The 24,404-nt window shown below is 43.2% G+C and overlaps 2 protein-coding genes across 8 annotated transcripts in view; both read left to right on the top strand.

The window, feature by feature from the left end:
- sanbr (SANT and BTB domain regulator of CSR) overlaps nt 1–1,486 on the top strand; it is an 18,283-nt gene extending 16,797 nt beyond the window's left edge. For both annotated transcript variants that reach the window (XM_063192849.1, XM_063192848.1), the window contains one exon: nt 1,200–1,486. In XM_063192849.1, coding sequence (XP_063048919.1) covers nt 1,200–1,236 — 37 coding nt within the window. In that variant the 3' untranslated portion in view covers nt 1,237–1,486. The remainder of the gene's footprint in view (nt 1–1,199) is intronic.
- Nucleotides 1,487–6,762: 5,276 nt separating this feature from the next.
- The window catches only part of xpo1b (exportin 1 (CRM1 homolog, yeast) b), a 40,581-nt gene continuing 22,939 nt past the window's right edge, over nt 6,763–24,404 (top strand). The window contains exons 1-11 of one of the 6 annotated variants that reach the window (XM_063192812.1): nt 6,763–7,713; nt 10,820–10,951; nt 11,218–11,319; nt 14,613–14,685; nt 17,621–17,682; nt 17,789–17,833; nt 18,227–18,408; nt 18,964–19,012; nt 19,287–19,406; nt 19,803–19,931; nt 20,331–20,489. In XM_063192812.1, the coding sequence (XP_063048882.1) occupies nt 7,615–7,713; nt 10,820–10,951; nt 11,218–11,319; nt 14,613–14,685; nt 17,621–17,682; nt 17,789–17,833; nt 18,227–18,408; nt 18,964–19,012; nt 19,287–19,406; nt 19,803–19,931; nt 20,331–20,489 (1,152 nt within the window). In that variant the 5' untranslated portion in view covers nt 6,763–7,614. Of the gene's footprint in view, nt 7,714–7,741; nt 10,952–11,217; nt 11,320–14,612; nt 14,686–14,769; nt 16,420–17,620; nt 17,683–17,788; nt 17,834–18,226; nt 18,409–18,963; nt 19,013–19,286; nt 19,407–19,802; nt 19,932–20,330; nt 20,490–24,404 lie in introns of those variants that run through there. The other 5 variants (XM_063192813.1, XM_063192814.1, XM_063192811.1 and 2 more) reach the window with 5 other exon arrangements.

Raw genomic sequence — 24,404 nt, 5'->3', positions numbered from 1 at the left:
AAGGGCACATTTAGCCGTGGATGAGAGTATACTATGGAGCAAGGAAGTGGACTAAAATACCTTTTCATCTCGTAACTTTTCAATTCGTATTCTGACAATTTCATATCACAAACCAGTGTAAAATTGAAAGAAAAATGTCTGCACACTTAAATCCCCTTTGTGTTCTTTTTAATAGGCCAAGCTTTCGGTCTACTGACCTTCCTCAGGGCTCAGATCCGGCTAAACACATATCACAAACCAGTAAAATACACGTGGACTATTTTTTTTGAGATCGCAAATATTTATTTTATGCTCAACTACAATCAAAGATGCACAGATTTCCCGCACACACACACACACACACATCTTTTAGTCCACTTCGTTACTCCATAGCCCTTCTGCCTACTCGTACATTTGAACCTTCAACCTTTCTAACATACTGTAAGACCAACTGCTCAGATATTAGACCACAGCTGTCCTCACACTTTGGTGAAAACGCAAGTCTGAGCTCGGTTCCCTTTTGTATAAATAGTATTCATAGCAATACAATGGAGTGAGATTTTGACCAATATGAGTAAAGGAGGGTTCCTCCTCACAAAAAGCATCGGCTGCATAGAACTTGACTTGACTTGAAAGCTTTAATGTCCTTAAGGTCCCAGAATGACATAAAAACATATAGGCCTACAATAAAAGACTCATACAGTACAAATGCAATAAATAGCTAGACATATAAGTTAATAAATACATAAAAAAATACAGACAACTGGTCAAATGCGTTCAATACACAAGGGGATTGCTACAAAGTAAAAAGAGGTCGATAGTGCATTAGAGCAAATATGAATGTCCATAATGTCAAGAATGTATCTCCCACATCTTGTTCAATTCGTTAATTGCCATGGGGATGAAGGAGTTCTTCGCTCTATTCGTTCTAATGTTGGGGTATCTGTACCTGCCTCCTGAAGGAAGTGTTTGGAACTTAACTGAGGGGGGTGGGTAGTGTCAGTACAAACTTTGTCCACTTTCTTGGTTAATCTATCTAAAGAACTATCTATAGAACTACCTCTACGTTTTTTTGACTGCATGGAAGTGTTTCTCTTTGATACGTTATCACACATTATAGTTCGCAAAGAAGTCCATCAGAACTCATCTCTTTCAGCCTACTGATTGTGTGTTTTTTTCCCTTCCTTACCTCCCTTCTCCCCTCCTCTCTTTTTCTGCAGAGCAAAGTCGCGATTTGCACAATCCCGACCAACCTAAGAGATCGCACCAGTGGGGCCGGGGCAGGCAACAACAGGCTCCGCTGCCCGGATGGTTATTCCAGAATCTTCCCTTATCCCTCCCGTAGCCCTCTCTCCTTCTCTACTCCTGAACCAGAACATAGACCCAGAACCAGACCCCTTCCGATGCCCACTACGCCACTGTCTGGTTCAGGTAGCCATCATGGACTCGGGTCCCCTGCCCCGCTTGGTCTCCTGTAGTTTTTGAAGTCCCCTCTGGCCACAAACGTCATACATCTGTGGCCACAGTAGTAAAGCCTAACCTCACTAACTCACTCACTTAATATGTGACTGTGCCTGATCACCTTTGCTGGGGGGCCCCTTCCACTCCATTTGTCTTCATGCAGAGGAAGTAGTAATTTTGAGAAAGAGGAACTGCGGCATCGTAGTGTGAGTGAGGTGACTTAGAGGGTGGATGGATGGATGGATGGATGGATGGATGGATGGATGGATGGATGGATGGATGGATGGATGGATGGATGGATGAATGGATGGAGAAAGAATCTTGATGGTCGTTCAACAGCCTGATTCCATCCCTACCTCTTTGTGGCATGTAGACTTCCAAATATTATTTGTGCTAACTCTGGGGCCAAATGGAACACAAAATAAAAGTGTTGTCAAAGCTCACAAAGAATGAAGTGACATGAAGTTGTGTTTTGTCTTTCGCCCATAGTCTCTAACAAATTGTTACAATGCAAGGCCAGTTCAAAGTCAGGTCAAAGTTCATGCACGCTTGTTTATACTGTATATTTTGCATTTGTGCTGAATGTAAACAGTGGGACACGTTTTCAACAACCACCACCATCTGTTTGTTACTGATAACCTGTAGACGAGCAGTGTCATATCTCTGGCAATGTTCCAAAAATTGCTTATCGCATGATGCATTGTGACTGATAACACCACATTGTTTGTCACAAATGCCATTTGTAGCATTTGTTTTCAAAGCCTAAGAGGTATATTTTCAAAGTCATACAGCTGTGTTAATTATTATTAATTTGTGTTAAAATTGTCATGAAAAAAAATCAGCAGTGTTGAGCTCAATTAACTGATGTCTGTAACTAACATTTACTCTCAAGTAAGGCTTTGATCTGAAATGACGAAGTGTTACCCACAAGCCATCCCCGCGTTGCAACAGTGTCATCACCTGCCACCCACAAAGTGTTAGTCTGGTGCTTAAACGAGACGACGAGCCTCCATCAGAGAGAGAAAGACAGTGGGTACGTTCCAATATGCGACCTTGCGTCCTCCACTTGTGCTTGTGGCCTCGTAACAGGAAGTAATACCTCATGCTGACAACAGCATTATATTTCAATATCTTGCAAAAGCTCAATTGTAAAGTCATTTTCTCATTTGCAAACTGGATGGTGAATGAAGAATAGTCCCCCCAAAATTGTTTTGGCTAGGCTGACGGCGCGGAAACTTAATTGTTTTCTCCACGGAGGCGGGGCATCTGGAAAACGTGAGGCCACAAGCACAAATGGAGGTTGCAGGGCTGATAGTATTCAGGCTCCATGCCTGATTTCAGGCTTGACAGTTTGCAACAATAAAAACATTTATAATAATTAGCCATTAGGTTATTCTTATCTCAGAAATTGTTACAGGTTCAGGGTTTTCTTCTACTATCAGGCTTGAATAATGGTCATACACAGGCTATTAAGTATTTGAATAATGTGTCAAAATAGGCCTACGTTATGCCACTATGCAGTATCTTGTCGTCGTCGTTGGAGCACAGAAAAAAGTTCAGGCTCAGGATTTTTTTTTCACTATCACCCCTGAGGTTGCAAGGTTGCATATTGGAATGCACACAGTGAGGGGGGGAGTGACAGGCAATCCTCTTCAGACAGTGAGTCATCGTCTTTGGGTTGCGAGCTCCTCGTCCGCCATCCCGCCAGCCAATCCTGTGTGGGTGGTCTGGAAGTGCAGGCTTGGAACTACCTGTCAAATGGCTCATTACGGGGCATGGAGCAGGAAGCAGCAGACACCAGCAGAATAAGCGACAACAATATTAAAATTAAAATATTAAATTTAAACAAATTAAGAGTACTGCCACACATGTACCGTACACAGTGTGAGCCGACTCTGAAGTGCCCATGATTGAAATATATGAATACACTCCGGCCACAGAAAGCAAAGCTGGATATATTATGTATATTTGTCTTAGTGAAAGCAAATTGCTTACCTGATAATATAAAAGGCAAATATAAATATTAATTGGCCAATTTAGCCATAGAACTCCTACAAAAAAAACGTAACAAATTGTTCTGACTGAACATCCCCATGTCAGTGCCTACCACCTTCTGGCAACACTCAGGTTGGGGACAGGTGGGCTGGGCATGGGCTAGATGTGGGTTGCGGTGGAGTCAGTGGAGTTGTGGTTGGTGAGCAAAGAGTGCTGAGCATGGCAAACACTCTCGGTGTTTATCTGCCGCAGGTTGGGTTACGGGCCGGGGAGCCTTGTGGCACAATACACAAACGGCCGCCCATGTGACATGGCCCTGGCCCTGGGAACAGAGCAGTCCCACTCCACTCCACTCTGGTCACTGCAGCCATCTCTCCCTTTCTAACTCAATCTCTCTCTACTCTGCTACTACTGCTGCCACTCCACACTGAAAGTGAGCTTGTCTGCTCCCACTCTGCTCCGCAGTATAACTCTCATGTTTTCCTTTTGGATCAACACCATTTGTCTGTTCCACGTTGCATGTGGTTTGGATAAAAGCATCTGCTAAATGTAACATGGTTCATTTTTGTATCCTCACAGGGCTGGATCCAAAAAATGGCCTCACACCCTCACCTAGGGCTGGGCAATATGGCGATATATATCCTTATCGTGATATAAAAGTGTATATCGTGACCTTTCTCTTAAATCGTTTATATCGTGATAGTAATTTTATCAGTTGTATAAAATTGAATATCATTTAATTACATTTCATGTTGTCACAATACATACTATAAGTTCAAGTAACTGTAAAAATAACGATAAAAAGATCCATTTTAAAGTAAGGTTGTTCTGCGACATGAAAAAATAAAGAGCAAAGAAAGAGAATAACTGAAAACGTATGTAATTGTGCTATATCGTGATATATATCGTTATCGTGTTATAAAGTAATCCATATCGTGATATAGTTTTTTTCCATATCGCCCAGCCCTACCCTCACCCACCCACGATATTATAATGATGGCCTCAGTCCATTGTATATCAAGGGTGCACCAATGGGTCACCCCATTTAAATTGTGGAGCTGTCTCTCAGGGGAAACAATTAAACAAACAACAAAAAAGCATCAGCCCCTGAGGTCAACCAACCAGGAGAACGCCCTGTATGCCAGATTACCAGTCCAGTCCTCGTTCCTTGACATTTCCCTAGCCCGACATGTGCTGATGGTGTTGATGTTTGTTTTTAAGTATTTTTGGGGGGCTTTACAAGCCTTTGTTGTTTTTTCTCAGACAGGACAGTGAAGCGGAGACAGGAAGTTAGTTGGGAGAGAGAAACGGGGAAGGTCCAGCAAAGGACCCGGGCTGGGAATCGAACCCGGGTCGTCCATGTAGTAGAAGAGTGCCCTGCCATATCCACCACGGTAGGGCCCTGTGCTGATGGTGTTGATGTTTTTCTGCCTCTGCAGAATTGAACGAGGTGGCTGATGGTCTTTTGGTGCTGCCCCCCGCTCCCCTCCTCTGAGCCACTGGATCTGGTCAGTCTGTGTGGCGTGAACCATCCCGTCCACAGGCGCAAGCGGATATCTTGAAGGGATACAATGAATGACTCTTGTATGTGGTATTGGGGGGGGGAAACAAAGACTGGACAGAGTCAAGTGAAAGGTGGACAGTGTCTCTATTCTTTGTGGCGACGGACAGTCGGACACAGCCTTTTATGCCAGTCCTCTTGTCTATTGTTACAACCAAAGACAGCGTTACTTGCACAAACATCATGCTTTTTTGGTGTGTTTTTGAGCAAAATAACACCCTGGCATCACATTGAATGATCTGAAATGATGCCTTCTAAATGTCATAACAATGCTGACTGGCGGACTACTAATAATGAGACCACTTTCAGAATGCATGTGATTTTAATAAGATCAATTACACCCTCTATGCCCCTGTAACGCGATATCATTAACATTGAGAGTGACTGGCTCTGAAGTTGCTACAATTCCTACTACACTACACGAGCATCCATAGGGTTGTAGCACTGGCATCACAGACATTTCTAAAAGTCTTTGTGATCAACCACCAGAGAGAGCTCTTTGTTTTTGTTATTCAATAATGTTGGTGTGTGTGCGTGTGTGTGTGTGTTGGAGGGAGAGTGGGGGGGGTTCACTCTCACAACACAGACTTCCGGGCTTGGCTTCCACCCCCCCTCCCACCCCTTAATCTGTCTGTTCAGTTGGGTTAGCTCGATTTACACTTTCATGTGCGCATACTGTATAACCTGAACGCACTTAGTGGCTTCCGTGCACAATAAATGAAAGAAAAGTTTGAATTTCGACAGTAGCATGCATACTGTAATCCATGACTGCCACTGAAGCTTTCATCAGTCACTTAATTGCTTACTAACTGACTTTTTACACATGGATCGAAAGGCTACACAATTACCTTTCTGTGTGAATTCACAAACAAAACACAGCATATTAAAAGGCAACAGGCAATCTCTAATTTCAGGCTCAATTTATTTATTAAAACACCCACACAGATTCACCTTGTCCACCACCTTGCATTTTCCCTGTGAACCAAAACAATGCCTCTCCATTTGATGTTTGTGTAATGTTGGGAGCTGAACAAAACACATCACCATTGTGTGTGAGGAGAACGCCTTTGAAGGGTCAGCCCCCTTCTGTGATGCAATGATAATGCATGTAAACTGCCAGGACCAGACAGAACAAGATTTGGCCAGCCCAATCCTGAACACTTACAAAATCTTGCACGTGTCTAAGAGTGAAATTCCTTTGCTGTTTATGGTCAACGCGTAAGGCTGTTGTGATGTCAAGTTTGCACACACTGTGTGGCATATTGTCACATAAACTTGTATTTATTACATTTGATTAATGTGTTTACTTTAAGGGTAATCTGTACTTTTTTGTACTTTGGAAAAGGGTTTAACTTGACAGCTTGAGCTGAAGTGTGGGGATTAATCTTGTGCAACTATAACTTAAAGAGAGCAATCAAGGCGAAAGTGGGGGGGGGGGACTGCAGCAAATCTCGCAACATTAATTTGAGATGACAGTCGGGAGAGGAAAGAGAGATTGGGCTTGTTGTCTGCTTTCTGCTTGTTGCATGCTTTCTGACATATGCAATATGTTAAGAGAGACAGCGGTGACTGCCATAGGGAAAGAATGTGAGCATACAGTCCCATGCTATAATGATTTGGCAGGAGGAAGTTGATGTTCAATCCTAGATTTTAAAAGTGCACTGGATGAACATGCTGTTTATCTACAACCTTGTTCCTGTGTCAAACCAACCTCTCAATCACAAAGCAGTGCCTGAGAGACATGTCATTAGTGGTGTGTAACACAGGACCCTTGCAATGAGCCCTATAAAAGTACTACTGATTTATCTTGGGCTAAAGGCACTGCTGTCTGTCCGAGTACCTTGAACCTCAAGTATTATTCTGAGAATGTTGTTCTGAGTTCCTGGAAAGCAGCCTGCCTGACCTGCATTTTGAGAACCCAACTACTATCCCACTTGTGTTTTCACTGACTTCGACCATGACAGAATGGCAACAAAGCCATGGTGTTTATTGTCATGCAAGGAATGAAAGCACTTGTTTTGTTACTGTACCACTTGAACTAGTTGATAAGCAGAAATGCACTACTGATTATGTATATTCAATCACAGCACCACTGAACCTTGCCAATGCTTGCCATTATTTTATTACACCCTCAACTTGTCCAATAGAATTAAACTGGGTTTTTTTCCAGCCTACTGTACCATACACGAGATTAACCCACCCACTATAATGTAAAATTAATTCTCATGTTTGCATGTAAATTACTATCATTATCCGTTCATCCGAGAAATTTAAATTGGGGTACCTTGATGTGAATTTGCCTGAATAATTTGCTGCTAGTTCTGTTCAGCACTTTTCTTGCTTTGTGAGGCCATACACACACTGCCTACAGAAAGTCCTGTATTTTTCCATCAACTGGCGTACAATCACGTGACGACAGAAAAAAAACTAGGCTAATCATTTTTGCATCCGCTGTTACTGCACCTTCAGCCTTTTGCACATATAAATAAAAGTTCTGCTCAAGCCAACACAGCTTAAGTCTTCATAGAAGTGTTGTTAGAATCTTATCTCATCGTTGTATTAACCTCTGTTCACTGGTTCACATTTAAAGCCGTTTATTCTCATGCCATGCGTCTAACATGCCCCGACTCTGCAACCACTCCCCTTCGTGGCGAGTGGAAAATTACCAGCCTACAAACGGTGGAAGTGCATGTACCAACATCCGAAATGAAGTCACAGTAAGGACGCCCTTGACAGACAAGTTGTTGCTGTATTTAATACGTTATTTTATGCAGCTATAAGACCTGTCAAAACATGCAATCATATAGACTGGCGCTACCGTTATCGATATGGAATAACAGCGATTTTCCATATATTTAAAAGTTACCCTGGCATAGGAAAATGTAACTTCATCAAACCTATATAACGGTGAATAATTTGGGCAACTGCCCTGTTTTGTCTCGCTATTCGTCAAGTACTGTTTCTCTTCTCTCTCGTCTAGAGGAGATACGAACTCCATTCTGTAAATTCAGCTTGGAGTCCGCCTTCTTTTTCTGACCACGGGAGGAGCGGTCGCGTGGGCGCCTGAAAGAATTGAAACAGACTGACACTGCCAATATCCAATAAATGTAAAGTAAGGGTGGCCCAGTTGGACATCGAGCCAATTGACAGCTCGTATGGGCGTGACGTTAGTCCAAACTTTCCGAGGCGCCATCGGCTGAAAACTAAACCGAGATGGAATCTCCCAGTCTGAACCGGTTTCAACCGGTTGTGAGTTTGTTGCTTGAGAGGAGAGAGGCGCAGGCTCACAGTCTCCTAAACCGCCCGCTGCAAAATTTATCTCAGTAAAGACATAATTTATAAATTAAGCTACATTTTATTTCGTAAAATGCATTGGAGTACGAAGTTACTCAGCTTGCCGTAGTAATTGATGCGAATTCCACATCAGTGGTCATCACCATCCAGCAACCAACGTTATCACAGCTACTGGTAAAGGAATAGGGGCTGTTCAACGTTAGGGGACAGTCTTTTCAGCTAGGTAGCTCCTGCTAGCAAACTAGCAAATATCAAGCAACTGGAATACTGAACCTAGACAGCATTGTAAGTTCGTGGCTTGAAGCCATCCCTCTTTCAGGCAAAGGCTTGGACGTTTGGTAGGTAATGCTGAGCGCTGGTTTAAAACTCATTTGTTAACGCTTTAACATTTCCTGTGGGCTTGTAACGTTACCTGAAGACTGTGCTGTAAATTATCTCTTGTATGCTTTACTACACTTTGGGAATAAATCCAAAGACGCACCTCTCTGGTTATTCTCATAGGTAAGTAGCTCTGAAAGTGTTCTCTGCAGGTAGCTGGCCAAAATAAGTTAGCAGTCTAACGTTAGCATAAGGTATTGCGGGTGTGTGACAGAACTCGTGCCGTGAATGGTTGTATGATTTTCATGTTCACTGCTAAGCTTGTGGTGTGAGTCAGGGTTGAATGAATCCAGCTGACCTGTTAATCAGCTAGCTGCATAATACTCACCATTCTGCTTGTGGGAGGAAAAGTATACGTGTGTCGTTAATACATTTGCTTGACGAGAACTAACACAGAGCAATTAAAGTAACGGCATTGCAACGGTAGGCAGGTCCTTACAATGAAACTGAATGTTAGCCACCAAGCTAACGGGTTGTGATAAGGTTGCTGGGTTCAAAGTAACGTTACTGAAGAGAGACTGTTCCACCGAGTAAATACAAAACTGCAATTGACTGCTGTCCGTAGGACATCTCTGAAAAATGCAAAATCACAGGCATAACTCCAAAACAAAAGTTGGGTAAGGCTTGTAGTAGACGCGTCTTGCATAGCGGCCGGGGGAATGCAGACTCTGCGAGCTAGCCATCTCTCGTCCGACTGTTTGCTAGTTGCGCCAAGCAGCGTGTTGGTGGTGGGAGGGGTAGCAGCATGGAAACGCACGGACTCGTAGATCTACATGTACAGCAGAGACCAATGCATGCGCTTCAGTTCTGCTCTGAGGGATGGGTACAATAATGTTGGTTTGCGGTGACTTGCACACACATGTGTGGGCCAGTTTAAACAGTATGTCACTTCAATTAAGGCATAGGAAATTACTTTCAGATGTATTGTCTGTATAACAAAAATGATAAATCTGCTAGTAGTGTTGCTACCGTGAAGGGAAGCCAAACAGTTGAATATTGATTTGGCACCTGCTCACACCAAAGTGTCTTTATAGGATATGCGTGTGGTTCACAGTCATGTTATGCAATCATATACTGTATTTCTTAATGTGTGAGCGCATTGTACAAATAGTCCTGCAGATGAAAGGGACGTTCTTTACTCAGTACACTGGCAACATCCAAGATATCAAACATGGATTGTAAATAGCTGCTAGAGCTACCTGTTCAGAGTGTAATTCGAGTAGTTACTTAAACCGTCCGTGTTTCCACGCCAACAATTAGGTAATCCTATTCGGAACAAACATTGGGAAGTTGGTTGGACAATCAAGATGGTGAAATAAACATTGGCTTTTATGTTTCTCAATTGCTTAATAGAGCCCTGTAAACCACATTGATTTATACGCCACCATGGAACTTGGAAACACCTTGCAACAAATATTGGCCTCATCATAGATTACCTTAACTTCACTGCTGCATTATGTTTCGTTTTTTGTCATTATTGTTTGCTTTTTACGACATACCATGCAGTTGTAGGGCCTGCATGCCCCTAAATCCACCAAGAGGCTGAGTGGGTTAACAGAACACCCAACTTGTTCAGATGCTTACAAGACCTTTCTCGTCGCATTATGTAAACCTCCTATCTGCGTTTTGGCGTAACTGTCATTAAGTGGCCACTGATTGGGTATAAAATCACAGTAGTCTCGACGGCTGAGATTAGGCCACGCCTGTAAGCGCCAGATGTAAACAATGTGACGTCGCAGGACGTGCAGAGGCGCACGTGCTCTCTTATTGTGAGGGATGAAATGAATGTGCCCTGGCACGCACACTCTTTGGTTAAGCACAAACATGTGCTTTCTGGTGTCCGCGGCCAGCTCAGGTTTTAGGCCCCCTGTTGTTTACTTTACATGAAAGCGTTTTGGTGCGGCCTTTTTTTAACAAGTTGTTTTTGTGGGGTGGAATAATTGATGAACACTGTGTTGCCCTAGCCACGGCAGCTCATGTAAGGGTTGTTGATGGCAAACCTTTGTCTGCGGGATGGGGGGCATGGCATGGGTGCAGGGGTGGATTCAGTCAGCTGTTTGGAATTGTGTGCCCAAACTTTCAATTCACATGACTTTGCCTGCTGGATGTTTTCTCTGCCCCATAACCTCTCTTCCCCCCCTGTCCTTGCAGAGCTCTATGCCAGCAATTATGACAATGTTAGCCGACCATGCAGCGCGACAGCTGCTGGACTTCAACCAGAAACTGGATATTAACCTGCTAGATAATGTTGTAAATTGTCTCTACCACGGCGTGGGACAGCAGGTAAGGAAGGCACATGCAGCCCCACTGTTTTTCATTTTAATCACCATTTACACATGGCCAAGGGGACCACTCCTTGCCGTTGTAATTGTGTAGAGGTATAGTGTTAGATAATTGACATTATACCAAAACATGTTTGCCTGCTTTAATAAATAATCTAGTCATATTATCTTATTAAAAAATATTCCTTCAGTATTCGTCATTTATTTTTTTTTAATTATTGAAGTTTGTTATATTTTCTTTTCTTTTTTTCTTACCCAATCTTCCAGCAAAGAATGGCTCAGGAGGTGCTGACCCACTTGAAAGAGCATCCCGACGCCTGGACCAGAGTAGACACCATCTTGGAGTTCTCGCAGAACATGAACACCAAAGTAAGCCAGCCAGCCAGTCAGCCAGCTCAGGTGGACGAGGGCCATTTCTCTACTTTGAGGAAGTCCTTACCAATCCTTATTTATAACCAGTAAAAGCTGTACGTTAACAACAGTAAGGCCCCGGCATAATCAGCAGCATTAGTTTTGGGATCATTGATCTCTTAAACTGTGTTGCCTGTCTCCCCCATGTGTTGCCACCTGTTTCCTGGCCTTGTTGAGGTTTAAAAAATGGGGTGGGTCTTTTGTTTGCCTTGGTCCCTCTAGTGGTGTGAATAACCAGGAGAGATGACACTGGAGTATTTTCAGACAGCCTTTTAACAGCCCCCCCTCTCTGTCTAATGCACACACACACACTCACTCGCACATAGACACACCTGCCAAACACACGCAAGCACAAACAAACTCTGTGCCCTCCCAAACCCTTTCAGAGAGCCTCTGCTCACAGCCGAGAAAACTCACAGTTCAAGTTCAAGACACTGTGTGACGATCCACTGTTTACAGTGAAATACCTTCTCCCCGGTCCACATCCTTAGGCCCAAAACTGGCCAGGCCACGGCCACAGCCCCAGCCCCAGCCCCAGTCCCACTCTTCCTCAAATCTCTATGTCCGACTGGCAGCAGATACAGCTAAATGCTCCAGATCAAAGCTCGTTTAGTCCCTTGACTGTAACAAATTGCGTTGATTTGATTATGATTGGGAGCAGGCAAACTGAATTGGACTTGCTGTTTCCATTACTTTACTGTAGTGTTTGTCATGCCACTGACGTGTGTGTGCAAGTTGTTTTTGCTTCTTTCAAAGTCATTTCAAGACTTCCTCAAAGTAATGGTTAAACCAGTTTGCCTTTTTTTGCTTGCTTGTGACATTGCTCTTAACACTTGTCAAGTCATTACTAATGTTGACGTGATGTAGCAAGTGTATACGTATAATTATATATTTAAGTCCAAAATAAAATGCATATTTTGTCCAAAAGTGAGGTATTTTTAGAGGAACAGAGAAATCAGAGGATAATTGATTATTAATTTATTCTAAATATGTTTTAACTTTTTTTTTAACGAAAAGCAAAACAAATCAAATTTGAAAAAAAAGTGTTAATTTTAAAACACCTCTTTTAAAGTTTGGCTTTGAACTATCTTTATTTTCCTTAAGAAAAGAAAAGGCTGTATTTGACATAATTGAAGGTGTTACTATCTGATATTAATCATCCTGTTCCATTATTGTTGATTGCTTGTAATAGGAAGAAAAGGGGTGTGTCTTCCTGTGCAACTTGACACAGCTAGGCTTTGGCGGCAGGCCTCCACAAGGTCTACCCTTTTGATTCCCTTTGACTGAATTCTTTTCATCAATTTTTCTATTGCATTTGTTTCATTGGGCTGAGGGAGGGTTTTGCGGCAGCCAGCAGTTACCAAAACACTTTACTGTAGACCTCATCACAGCCAGGTGCCATAGCAAACAGCAGCAGCAGCATCATCAGCAATAGCAACAGCAGCAGCTATCTCTTCTGTAGGGATCATTCATCTCCCCCCACCCCCACCCCCCTTCAACCGCACACGTCCTCTCCTGTGTCTGGCCTCACATTCACTGTCCTTATCTTCGGCTCTCGACTCTTTCTGCTATGCCACCAAACAAACATCAAGGCGGAATCGTAATGGGGCGGGACCGATTTAATAAACATGTCTGGAGGTCAGGAAGGAGCTGTTGTTTTTTTCTGTAACCTGCGTTCCATTCGCTCCTCCACCTCCTCTACCGTTTGATGTTGGACCGAAGTAAAAGGTGCAACAGAACGAGGTTTACGTCCGTACGGTTTTGTAGATTTAAAGTGGTTTAGCATTAAGGGCAGTCCAACCTTCAACCTTTTAAGAATAACAGTGTCTGTGAAGACATTGTCCGCCCCCTCTCTGCAACCCTTTACCCCATGGCTTTGAAACATTAACAGCTTGCTGTGCATCTCTTGATTTCTCAGCCTCGACACCCCCACCCTCAACCCCCCATACCCCACCCCTTAAAGGTACAGTGAGTAGCTTTAATGGTCAGTCAGAGGTTGTATAAATGTACTCGTACTTGTTGTACTGACAACAAACACTTCAAGGACCATGAGTCCCGAAATTGCTGTGCGCTCTGTGCTTTCTTGGATAATTTTGATTGATTTTTCCTGACCCTATTAGCTAATGCATTTAACGTTCCATAAAAATACTGCAAAATTTGGCATAAGATGCACAGCATGAGGTACAGTTTTGGAAAAAAAAACTATTCACAATTTGAATTTGAGTGCCATTTCTTTCCTACCTGCCTGTCCTTTCATGTGTATTTGTTTGCATTGAAACCTACTTACTGCACCTTTAACGTTGATGATCCCTACAGCAGAAATACTGCTTATTTGAAATAACATTAAAAACGTTAACATGTACACTAACCTGACAGTCAGCCTTGCATTTCTCTAAAACAAAAAACATAGGGAGAAACCCATCATATTGCAGTATTTAAGGGTGTGTGAGACCTAGTCTGTGGTCTGTCTTGCTGTTCTTACAAGGCACACCAGTTCAAGGTGAAAACGGGCATTTAGGGCGACCTACCGCCTGCCTTGTGCTGTTAAGCTCTTTTGTTTACCTATTCCGTACTTACTGAATGTCCAATGAGAGCAAATACCCCGGCGAAGACACCAATGAAAACGAGCAGAACTCATTGGAGTCCATTCCATTCCGGCTCTCCAAGGGGGTCTCCAGTGCTTTGTCCCTCCCCCTTTTTTCTATTTTCGGGGTGGAATCGTTCATTTCGCCGTGCTGCTGCCCAGTGGCGTCTGAAGCCCAGAGCAGCCAGATGCTATGCATGAGGCATGGGCACTGGCCTGTGTCCTCTCTCTGTCCGTCTCCCTCCACCCCACCCCACCCCTCCTCCTTCTCTTTCGCTTTCTCTCTCTCTCTCTCTCTCTCCCTCTCTCTCTCCCTGCGCTGTCTTTCACTGTTCTGGTGTGATATTGGGAATAACAGCAGGACTGCTACAGCATTTTCATCCAAATAGCGACTCATAGAGACAGAGTTGCATATATTGTTTTAACCCCACTGAAAATCTGCATGACCAACCTGTCCAAATCAGATTTCCTTTTTATTTTTTCGTCCTCCCCCCCTTCATGTTTGTGTTTACCCTGAAGGAGCATTCGAAAACCTTTTAGGCAGACTCAATTCAGACCTTTTTATTTAACAAAAATATGGTTAAGCTACAGAGCTGTGCTGACTTGTTTTGACATGTTTATACAAAGCTGACGCCATTAACAACTATTTCTCCTTTTGGCATTGCAGTACTATGCCCTGCAGATTCTGGAAACGGTTATAAAAACAAGATGGAAGATTTTACCTCGAAACCAGTGTGAAGGTACGTTTCATTTCACTGCAACACAGCCTTCATCATTCATGCTCACATCTCTGATGCAAAGCCAGGAGACGAGGTTGAGGAGGGTTTAAAAAAAAACTTGTAACAATAGGGCTTTAATTTCTCTGGCCTCACCAATCAAATGGCTTTGTGCTGCAAAAAAAAAGCACAGATTCAATCCTACACCTGGCACCCCAGTGGACAACCAGCCAACCCAACCAATCACCACGTCCCGTCCTCCCCAGCAGTTAGGGCCCTTTCGCAATCCGCTTTCAGCCACAGACTGACGTTGAGAGCTGGAGCCTGTTAACGGCTCTCGGGATGGCACGGCGCTTTTTTGGCCACGGTCGCAAATTCACATTTAACACAGTTGGGACGTGCTGTTGCCAAGCCGAGTGGCGTTGTCTTGTAGGCATGCTGGAGTGTGTTTCTGCTTGGCTGGGTGCAGACCCCCGCTGCAAAAGAATTGGATTCAGCACTGTGGCAGCAGACCCCTTTTTCCTCCGAGGAGAAAGGCAAGTCAAAGCAGGAACACTATGTTCATGGCAGAGCCGTTCCCAAAAAGCGCCTTGTAAAGGCGGCTTGTTATTGTAAGGGAATCAGCTTTGGCTCTTGCTGTTGCTGAGACCTTAAAGATATTGCCCAAACACCTCAAAGTGGCGTGAAGAGCAACCAAGATCAGGGAGTGACTTCTGTATATGTGTATAGTACAGGTGCTGTCGCAGGTGTATCAATTAACTTACAACTGCGGCCCAGCTTTAAACAAGCTGCAATAGAAGGATTTCATCTACATATGCTAGTATATATCTGTTGATCTGTTGTCCCTGGGGTGTAACTGAGCTAGCTTCTCTTGATCCTTCCTTCTTAGGATCGAAGGTGGCCTTGTGTGTGTTTGTATGTGTGTGTATGCAATGTTTGACCTCTTTTGCCTTCGTATTTTCTTTCCTAAATATGAAATGTGTAATTCATGTAGTTAAAGAGATCCCCATATTTTGATTGGCGGGCCCCTCTGCTCAAAGTTGATTGGCTGCCTCGTTAAAGACCCCATTCTTTGCTGCCCCCTATTGCCACATTATGGTATTGCACCAGGCATTTAGTAGGATGAAGTGGTGAACTGCACCTGCCTCTGTTTAATTTTAGCCTCCATTCATCCATCCACCCATCTATCCATTCCATCTTCATTTTCTTTTGGTTTGCATTGCTCACAATCCTCAGTGCCATGTATATATAATCAGTCAATAGGCAAGCTGGTGGAGAGATCACTGATGTCTTGAGTGCACACAGACTAGACTGTGACGTTTCAATGCTAACAGGATTTGTGTGTTCTCTTGAAGAGCTTTTTGACTCCTGATTACTCTATTCCCCATCCCAACAGCTTTACCAAGTAAGAGAAATTGTTAATTGTTCTACATCCATTTTTAAAGTTGTAAGACATTTGGAAACTTTGAAAGATTATTAAATCAGTTAACAGTAAGAGATGTAATTGTAAGACACAATGCAGGAGTCAATGCTGAGGATTAAGTGTATTATCTACTGTTCGGCCTGTAACCAGTCATATTTTATTTTGGGTTTAATTATAGTCAAAACATTTGATCATTTCATTATTAAGTCATCTCTCTTTTTTTTCCCTCCAAGTTGTTAGTATTTTTTTTTCACCATTGACCTAAGACTTCCCACTTCTGACCGTAGATGCCTGAGTTTTGTTCAAGTGGCAAACCAATGCAGGGCGACTGGCAAGTATGTCATTTCACGTGTCAGCGTTCTGCCTTGCATCCGGGTCTGTGATTGGTTCTCTATCCATTACTGTGGTCATGTGATGATGATGATGATGACGATGCTCCTAGCCAATGTAGATAGAGCTTAAACTGTTCAGCACGTATGGAGGAGGAGGAGGAGGCAGGCAAATATGCCAGAAGAACAGTAGGTGCAGGGCAGGAGAATTACAGTTGAAACATAGAAACTTTTAAAATGAGTTTAAAGCTGTTGGGGCTTATAAGAAGTTGTGTGAACTCCTCCCGTCTCCATCCCCAATCGACCGGCCCTCCATCATAACTGAATAAAGGCCGGAAGCCTAAATGATGATAAAAATTCTTGCCCTCTCAAAAAGTATTGTCTTCAAAAGAGGTTTTTTTTCCCCTCCCAAGCAGTTTCTTTTTTTTTTCTCCTGTCCTGTCCCCAGGGATTGATGTCGTTGATCAATCCCTAATACTAAAATTTGGCAAACCTTTCTAAACACTTTAGATATAAATAAAATGCTAGGTATTTATTTAAATTTTTCCAACCAAATCCGACGCACGCTAGTTTTACTCACTTGAGCTATGCATGGCAAGAGACAATGTAGCCTCAGAGTCCTCTGAAATATGCTGGGTTTTTTTCCATGTTAATTTTCTTTCAGATGTCTTTTATGTGCTCCCCTGTTGTAGACACATGTCTCCGCGACCCCTGTACCCCCATTTTCCCCTTATGCCTTGTGTACACCAAGCGCGACCAACTGGTACGCGACCAAGGTAGCTGAGGTGGTTGAAGAAGTTTCGCCATGAATTCGCTTTATTTGCTCTGGACGCGACATTGGCATGTTTGATTTAGCTAATTGCATACCGGCTCTGGCTTGACAGCCTGCTACATTCTGAGTTATGAACGTTCTAAATTGATTTTCGCCGAACTGCGTCATAGCTCATCACCATAAGATTAGCTTGACTTTCATCGTTAAAAGTCACTCTAGTCGCTCAGTTAACTTCGCTTCTGGCGAATTCGCTCTGGCAGCTTTATTGGCCTTCACTCCATAGAGAAATAATGACTTCCGTTGCTCAGGTAGCGTAGGTCGCGCTTGGTGTACACAAGGCATTCCACCGCCCCCAGTGTCAGGTCTGACTGCATGTGACCCATGCTGTATGGAAGCCGAAGCTAATTCTGTCTCTCCCCATCTGCTTTTGCACAGGAATCAAAAAGTATGTTGTGGGTCTGATTATCAAAACGTCATCCGATGCTGCGACTGTTGAGGTGAGCGTGGTAGGCTAGCTTGGGGTGTAAATTTGTGTACATTTGTTTTTGTTTTGCTGGCATACATTCCTCGCAGCAATCTAATGCTTGTTCTGTAACATTGCAGAAAGAAAAGGTATACATTGGAAAGCTGAATATGATCCTCGTGCAGGTGAGATCCTTTTGGAAGTTCATCTCTGTTAATAAATATTCTTTTATGTTAATAAATGTTGAATGGCTGTCTTGAATATCTGTGGCAAGATGTGCAGTAGTTGAAGTACTGTAAAATTTACAGTACTTCAACTACTGCACATCTTGCCACAGATATACACACAGTGTAAATGTTGGTATTTGAACATGCAGAGGAAAAAAGATGTGTCTGTGTTGAAACCTAGAGATTCTTCCTTAATCCCAGTTGGAGATGAGATGTTTTTGGCTTTACACATCGTGCTCATTGCACAAATCCTATTTATTATTAGCACACATCTATACTAATTACACATTGCACATTGTGTATGCATGTTAACTTAAGTTTGCATCTGTGTGTGTGTGTGGTACCCATTAGATTCTGAAGCAGGAGTGGCCCAAGCACTGGCCCACCTTCATCAGTGACATAGTGGGCGCCAGTCGCACCAGCGAGAGCCTGTGCCAGAACAACATGATCATCCTCAAGCTGCTGAGCGAGGAGGTCTTCGACTTCTCCAGTGGACAGATGACACAGGTCAAGGCCAAGCACCTCAAAGACAGGTGAGAGAGACGCTCCGAGTCGATGCTGACACCACCAGTGTCTACCCACCCGCAAACCCAAACAGCCCCACTGACGCCACTGACTCTGGCAAGGCCATGTTAGGGCAGGGGAGTGACAAGGGAAGGTTTGTGCCTGAATCCCAGTCAACATACACACACACACACACACACACACACACACACAAACACACACACAGACAAGTTGTCCAAGGGTCAAACAAAAACAAGCACATCCCCTACAGACTTCAAGTGGCAAAAACAAGATATAATAATTTATTTCATTCCCAATCTACTTCTGCACGTAACAACATGATGTATTGTAACAACAGAAGCCCTATGGGAACAGCTAGGACTCTTAATAGTAATCAATCTCGGTGTGTGTGAACTGCCACCATTGCAATTTGTGAGTTATGTCATCGCTCTTAGAGTTTGATAAATTGAAAACTTGAGGGAAAATATTACACACCAAGATGTCACATTCAAGTACTACTTCTTCTCAAGTTATTGCCTCAATTTTTTACGGCTCGTGTTTTGTTTTTTTCCTATTTCTTGCAGCATGTGTAATGAATTCTCCCAGATATTCCAGCTCTGCCAGTTTGTCATGGTATGTATCAGTCTCAGATTCCTGCTCTCTTATTTTTTTGGTGTGTGGCATATTTCCTTCCTTGTCTTTCTTGACTTATGCATATTCTGTTCCATTTCATTTTGTCTCTTATGCACTGATAAGGTGCAGTTTAGCTAAATATGTCAGGTGCAGCATTATGTACTTGCACTATATCACAGTTATGCTTTGCTATGTACTGTGTAAGTACATTAATATTGTTGTATAAGTGGTAATCTTTTTTTTTTTTTCCATTCTTTTTTTTTTTCTTTTCCAGGAAAACTCCCAGAATGCCCCGCTGGTCCATGCCACGTTAGAAACCCTGCTCCGCTTCCTCAACTGGATCCCTCTGGGTTACATATTCGAAACCAAACTCATCAGTACTCTAGTATATAAGGTTTGTGTTGTTTATCATCTGGTGCTGTAGACAAACTTTTTAAGGCTACAACCTTAACTGCGGTTCACTGATGGTACCACTGAGGTGCTGTACCTCACCTCTCTGATGGGAATTTGTTAAGATACAGAATGAATGATTGAAAGAGTACCAGCATTATTGTTTTCTAATTGATCACCAACTGATCAGCTCCCTCTTCGATAACATGCTGCCAGGGTATTTCACACAAGGCACTGTGTCCCTATGTGGTGATTTTTTTAGTTTTTTTAGGAATTGTGCTTTTGTTTACATGTAGATGATCTTTGTGAACACAAAGCAGAAATACGATAAACAGTGAGCACAGATTTGAATAAATATTTGACATCCATTTGTGCTCTCATTGTTCTCTCCACCGCACAGTTCCTAAACGTGCCCATGTTCCGCAACGTGACGTTGAAGTGCCTGACTGAGATCGCTGGCGTGAGCGTGAGCCAGTACGAGGAGCAGTTTGTCACGCTGTTCACTCTCACCATGATGCAGCTCAAACAGGTAACGCACCTGCCACCGCCACCTACACTGTTGCAGCGCTAATGAGGCATAGCCCACCAAGTAGACAGGTTTCACTCACTCACTCACACACACACACACACACACACACACACACACACACACACACACACACATTAGCACGTTATTTGGTCTGGATGCTTTAAGACTGACTGTCATTACCAACTCAGTTTCATAAGGCTATCTTTAGTTCCTAATAGAGTAGATCGATCCTAGGCACTTGCCTACACCAACACACTCACATGTTGATGCATCCAGGTGATGTTAAAAATCGTGTCTGACGTAGATATTTTTGGTACATCATTTCCATTTTGAAATGTGCCACCAGGCAGTGGCGATATGTCCAAAATACAAACTTTTTTCCCTCTGTGTTCCTCACAGATGCTTCCGCTGAACACCAATATCCGGCTGGCGTACGCCAATGGCAAGGACGATGAGCAGAACTTTATCCAAAACCTCAGCCTGTTCCTCTGCACCTTCCTCAAGGAGCACGGCCAGCTCATCGAGAAGAGACTCAACCTGCGCGAGACACTCATGGAGGTGAGGCCCTGAGAGAGACACACACACACACACACACACACACACACACACACACACACACACACACGGAGGTGAGGCCCTGAGAGAGACACACACACACACACACACACACACACACACCAACAACACCACAACTATTCTACCTGCCAAAACAGGCTATTTGTTAGAAGAAGCCCTACACACACACACACGTAAAGTGAGACTGTGTTTGGACTGAAGACTGCAGACTACACACACACACACACACGCATACAAAGGCACACCTCCTTCCGTGCGACTCCCCTGGAATCAACAAGCTATCTGATTAGCACCAACACCACTGCTGTGCCACGAGCCTTATCAGTTCCACACAGCTCTCACCACCTCAGAGTGGCGAAACAGTGGAGGCAAACAAAAATATTTTCAAAAAACAGCCACAAAACCTGCATGCTTATCTTCCAGCATAGTGCTACAGCTCCTTCTTCTTTCACTTCTGTTAGAGCCTCTCTCCGATCAGTGCGTTTATACCTTAGGGTGTGCTCGAGTCTGGTGTGCTCTTGTGTCTTTTGCAGATTGTGTGAAATAGAGGTGCATCCACTTGGGTTTTCAGTCAAGGACAGAACGCCTCTCTGAGTGATTCCCTTGTAGTGATTCCTAGCACTTGCCTGACTTTGTCTTCACACTTTCTTGTGTGTCCTTGTCAACAACCACACCCACCTCCTCTCGCATACAATGTCTGCCAGTGCTGCACGACACACCGTGTTGCTGGTGTCTGAGATGTTACAGAGTAGAGCAGAGTAGCTGTTTATCCCACTTGCCTTAGCCAGCCTACACAGATGCACACGAGTAGGACTGGGTACCGAAATTCAATTCTTTCATGGAACCGAATTAAAAGCTAAGGTTCTACTTGGAATCGAAACGTGCCTTGTCTGTCGGTTCCACGTTTCGGTTCCTGAAGTCTGACTGTCAGAGCCATCAAATGTGTGTTTAAGCACGCGGCCACAAGTGTCACAAACTGACCACGCTCCTCCTCTTCCCGTTTCGCACCTCATTTAAACGATTGATAAGACAGCTGATATTCAACCAGCTTGAGAAACAAAAACATGCCGTCGAAAGCGTGGCTATATTTCAGGAAAGTAGATAAGGAAGGAGCGCGCTGCAATAGCCTATCTGCGATAAACTAATAGGCTATCATGCAAGAATGGCAATACATCCAACCTGTTCAAACACCTGCTCTTGCATTCGATTAACTTGCGTGCGGAGTTGCAGCATCTTTACAACGGCACCGTCAACCTCAACTATACCGTCAACCTCAACCATGACCTCCTTCAGGAAGATGTCTCTGACTCCTTGGAAACATGTTTTTCCATGAAAAGAGCTAACTTAGAAAGAACTGGTCTTGTGTTGGGGACGCACAAATGTAGCCTATTTAGACCGTCGGTTTAATTCGAGGGAACAAAGAACACAGCGAGGAAAAAAAAGATTTCCTCTCTATCCGGCTGGATAATAACGCCATTGTTTAGGCTTGAAGTAGCGGCCGCTTAAGGTTAAATAACTGTGGATTGAAAGAACATAAACACGTGCCGTAAAAAACTGTAAAAAGCTAAGAATCTCAGCTTTCGAACAAGCCCTAACACATGTCTGTAGGTCTAGGTTAAGGAGATCGCTGGCTGTTAGGAAGAAAATGACGAGATTAAAAAAATGGTTGGAAAGCGCTATTTTTTCACTTGCAACAGCGGCCGCTTACAGTTCAATAACTTTTGAATGAAATAACATTAAAACGTGCCGTAAAAAACTGTAAAAAGCTAAGAATCTCAGCTTTCGAACAAGCCCTAACACATGTCTGTAGGTCTAGGTTAAGGAGATCGCTGGCTGTTAGGAAAAAATGACGAGATTAAAAGAAATGGTTGGAAAGCGCTATTTTTTCACTTGCAACAGCGGCCGCTTACAGTTCAATAACTTTTGAATGAAAGAACATAAAAACGTGCCGTAAAAAACTGTAAAAAGCTAAGATTCGCAGCTTTCGAACAAGCCCTAACACATGTCTGTAGGAGAAGGCGATCGCTGGTTATATATATATTTAGGCCTAGCCTATATATCGTTTAGATTAGGACTCTTTAGCTTAGATTCACCATGGCGTGAAAGCACAGTGTTGTCGCGGCTACTTGCAGCAGCTGATCATACGGCCCAGTTCTAGTCCCTGTATGGAAATGCGTGCGAGACAGCACCATCGAGACCCCGTCAAGTTTCATGAATAGCCTATTTATGAAGCCTAGTTGTGTTAGAACAGTTCTGCAGTACCTAGTAGAAAAGCCCCAGCTGTCGACAGACTGGGTAGCGTAGGCTACATTAAAAAATCATGTCAGGCACGTTTGACATAGGATTGGTACCAGAAGTGAAGTTGCACCGTACAGCAGAACAATTTTAATCAGACATGAGTACATTTATCAGTAACAAAACCGTTTAATATACTTGCCAAACCATGCCGAGAGGACAACTTGCAGCATGCAATTATTCATGAATGCTGTATAGAATTAAATGCCTTTAACCCGCCATTGCTTAAGTCACGAGGAGCTCCGCCTTGTGGCAGGCAGGGAAACTCATGATTTACAGACCCGTTACGCCATCTACTGGCCACTTTGGGTAACTGCAGGTTTAATTCAGGGTTTCTAGGAACCGAAAATCGAACCGTTCTGGTACCGGAACCGAAACGAAGGAACCGGAAATGGAACCGGAACCGAAAATTGTCAATCAATACCCAGGCCTACACACGAGTTATAATAAGAAATAAAGCAATCAATAATTAAGTACTGTAAAGTTAAACCAACTGTCCATTATTCGTTATTGACTAAAACGTATGGTGACATCCCAGTAATGCTCTGTTTTATGAGTACCTATATAAGGTGCCATTTATATTCATTCATTTTACCATATCATCGTGCGGGCGTGTTGAATACTGCTTACGTTAACAATTTTCTGTCCTGTAATTAAAAAGCTGATCTGTTTACAAAAAACTGTGATCGGCTGATTCGCTGGTCACATGACTTATCAGACATCACGTCACTTGATCGCCCTTCCATATGGAGCATGCGCAACTCCTTCCAAAACGGACACACTTCTTCTGTCTGTCTCCATTCAGATAGTAAATGAGCTAGTTGTGTCGTAACCTAGCATGTTTAGTTAACTTGCTTCAGCCAAATAGGCGATATTACAAGATGGATTCACAAAGCAATCAATAATAATGTCACTTGTGTGAAATATGCATACAGTACAGCATGATACTATTCCAACTGTACAAATAAAAGTGCTAAGCAATCGCTAACGCAAATCGCTAATAATGCTAAACGCTGATAAACAGCTGTCTATCTGGCTCATGTTTTTTGGTGACAGGATGACGCTGCCAGAATGAAGAAAAAGTCAACACAAATAACATGATTACTACCAAACAGCTGATTACATCTTGTTTTAGACACACATCAGTGTAAACCAGGTTTAAGTCTGTCCTGAATTGTGTTTTTGTTTACATGTAGATGATCTTTGTGAACACAAAGCAGAAATACGATAAACAGTGAGCACAGATTTGAATAAATCTTTCCCCCTGAACACCCACTTGCCTTGTTAATCACTGGCAAGACAACCCTGCCAGTCCCATCATAGTGAGCTGAAAATCCAGAAACTGCTACAGGATATGCATCACTTTAAATTTTACTCAGAACTTAACACCCACCTCTCTCATGTGTATGTGTCTCTCTCTGTGTGTGTGTGTAACTTTTGTGTTCTGTGATTGTCACTCCATAGCACATTTTGTTCTTCTGTATTCGAAGACTTTTTAATAAAGGTGTGTTCAAATTTCAATTCTCTCTCTCTCTCTCTCTCTCTCTCTCTCTCTCTCTCTCTCTCTCTCTCTCTCTCTCTCTCTCTCTCTCTCTCTCTCTC

The sequence above is a fragment of the Engraulis encrasicolus genome, unplaced genomic scaffold, assembly GCF_034702125.1.
Source record: "Engraulis encrasicolus isolate BLACKSEA-1 unplaced genomic scaffold, IST_EnEncr_1.0 scaffold_25_np1212, whole genome shotgun sequence".
NCBI lineage: Eukaryota > Metazoa > Chordata > Actinopteri > Clupeiformes > Engraulidae > Engraulis > Engraulis encrasicolus.
This window is presented reverse-complemented; position numbering and strand designations above follow the sequence as displayed.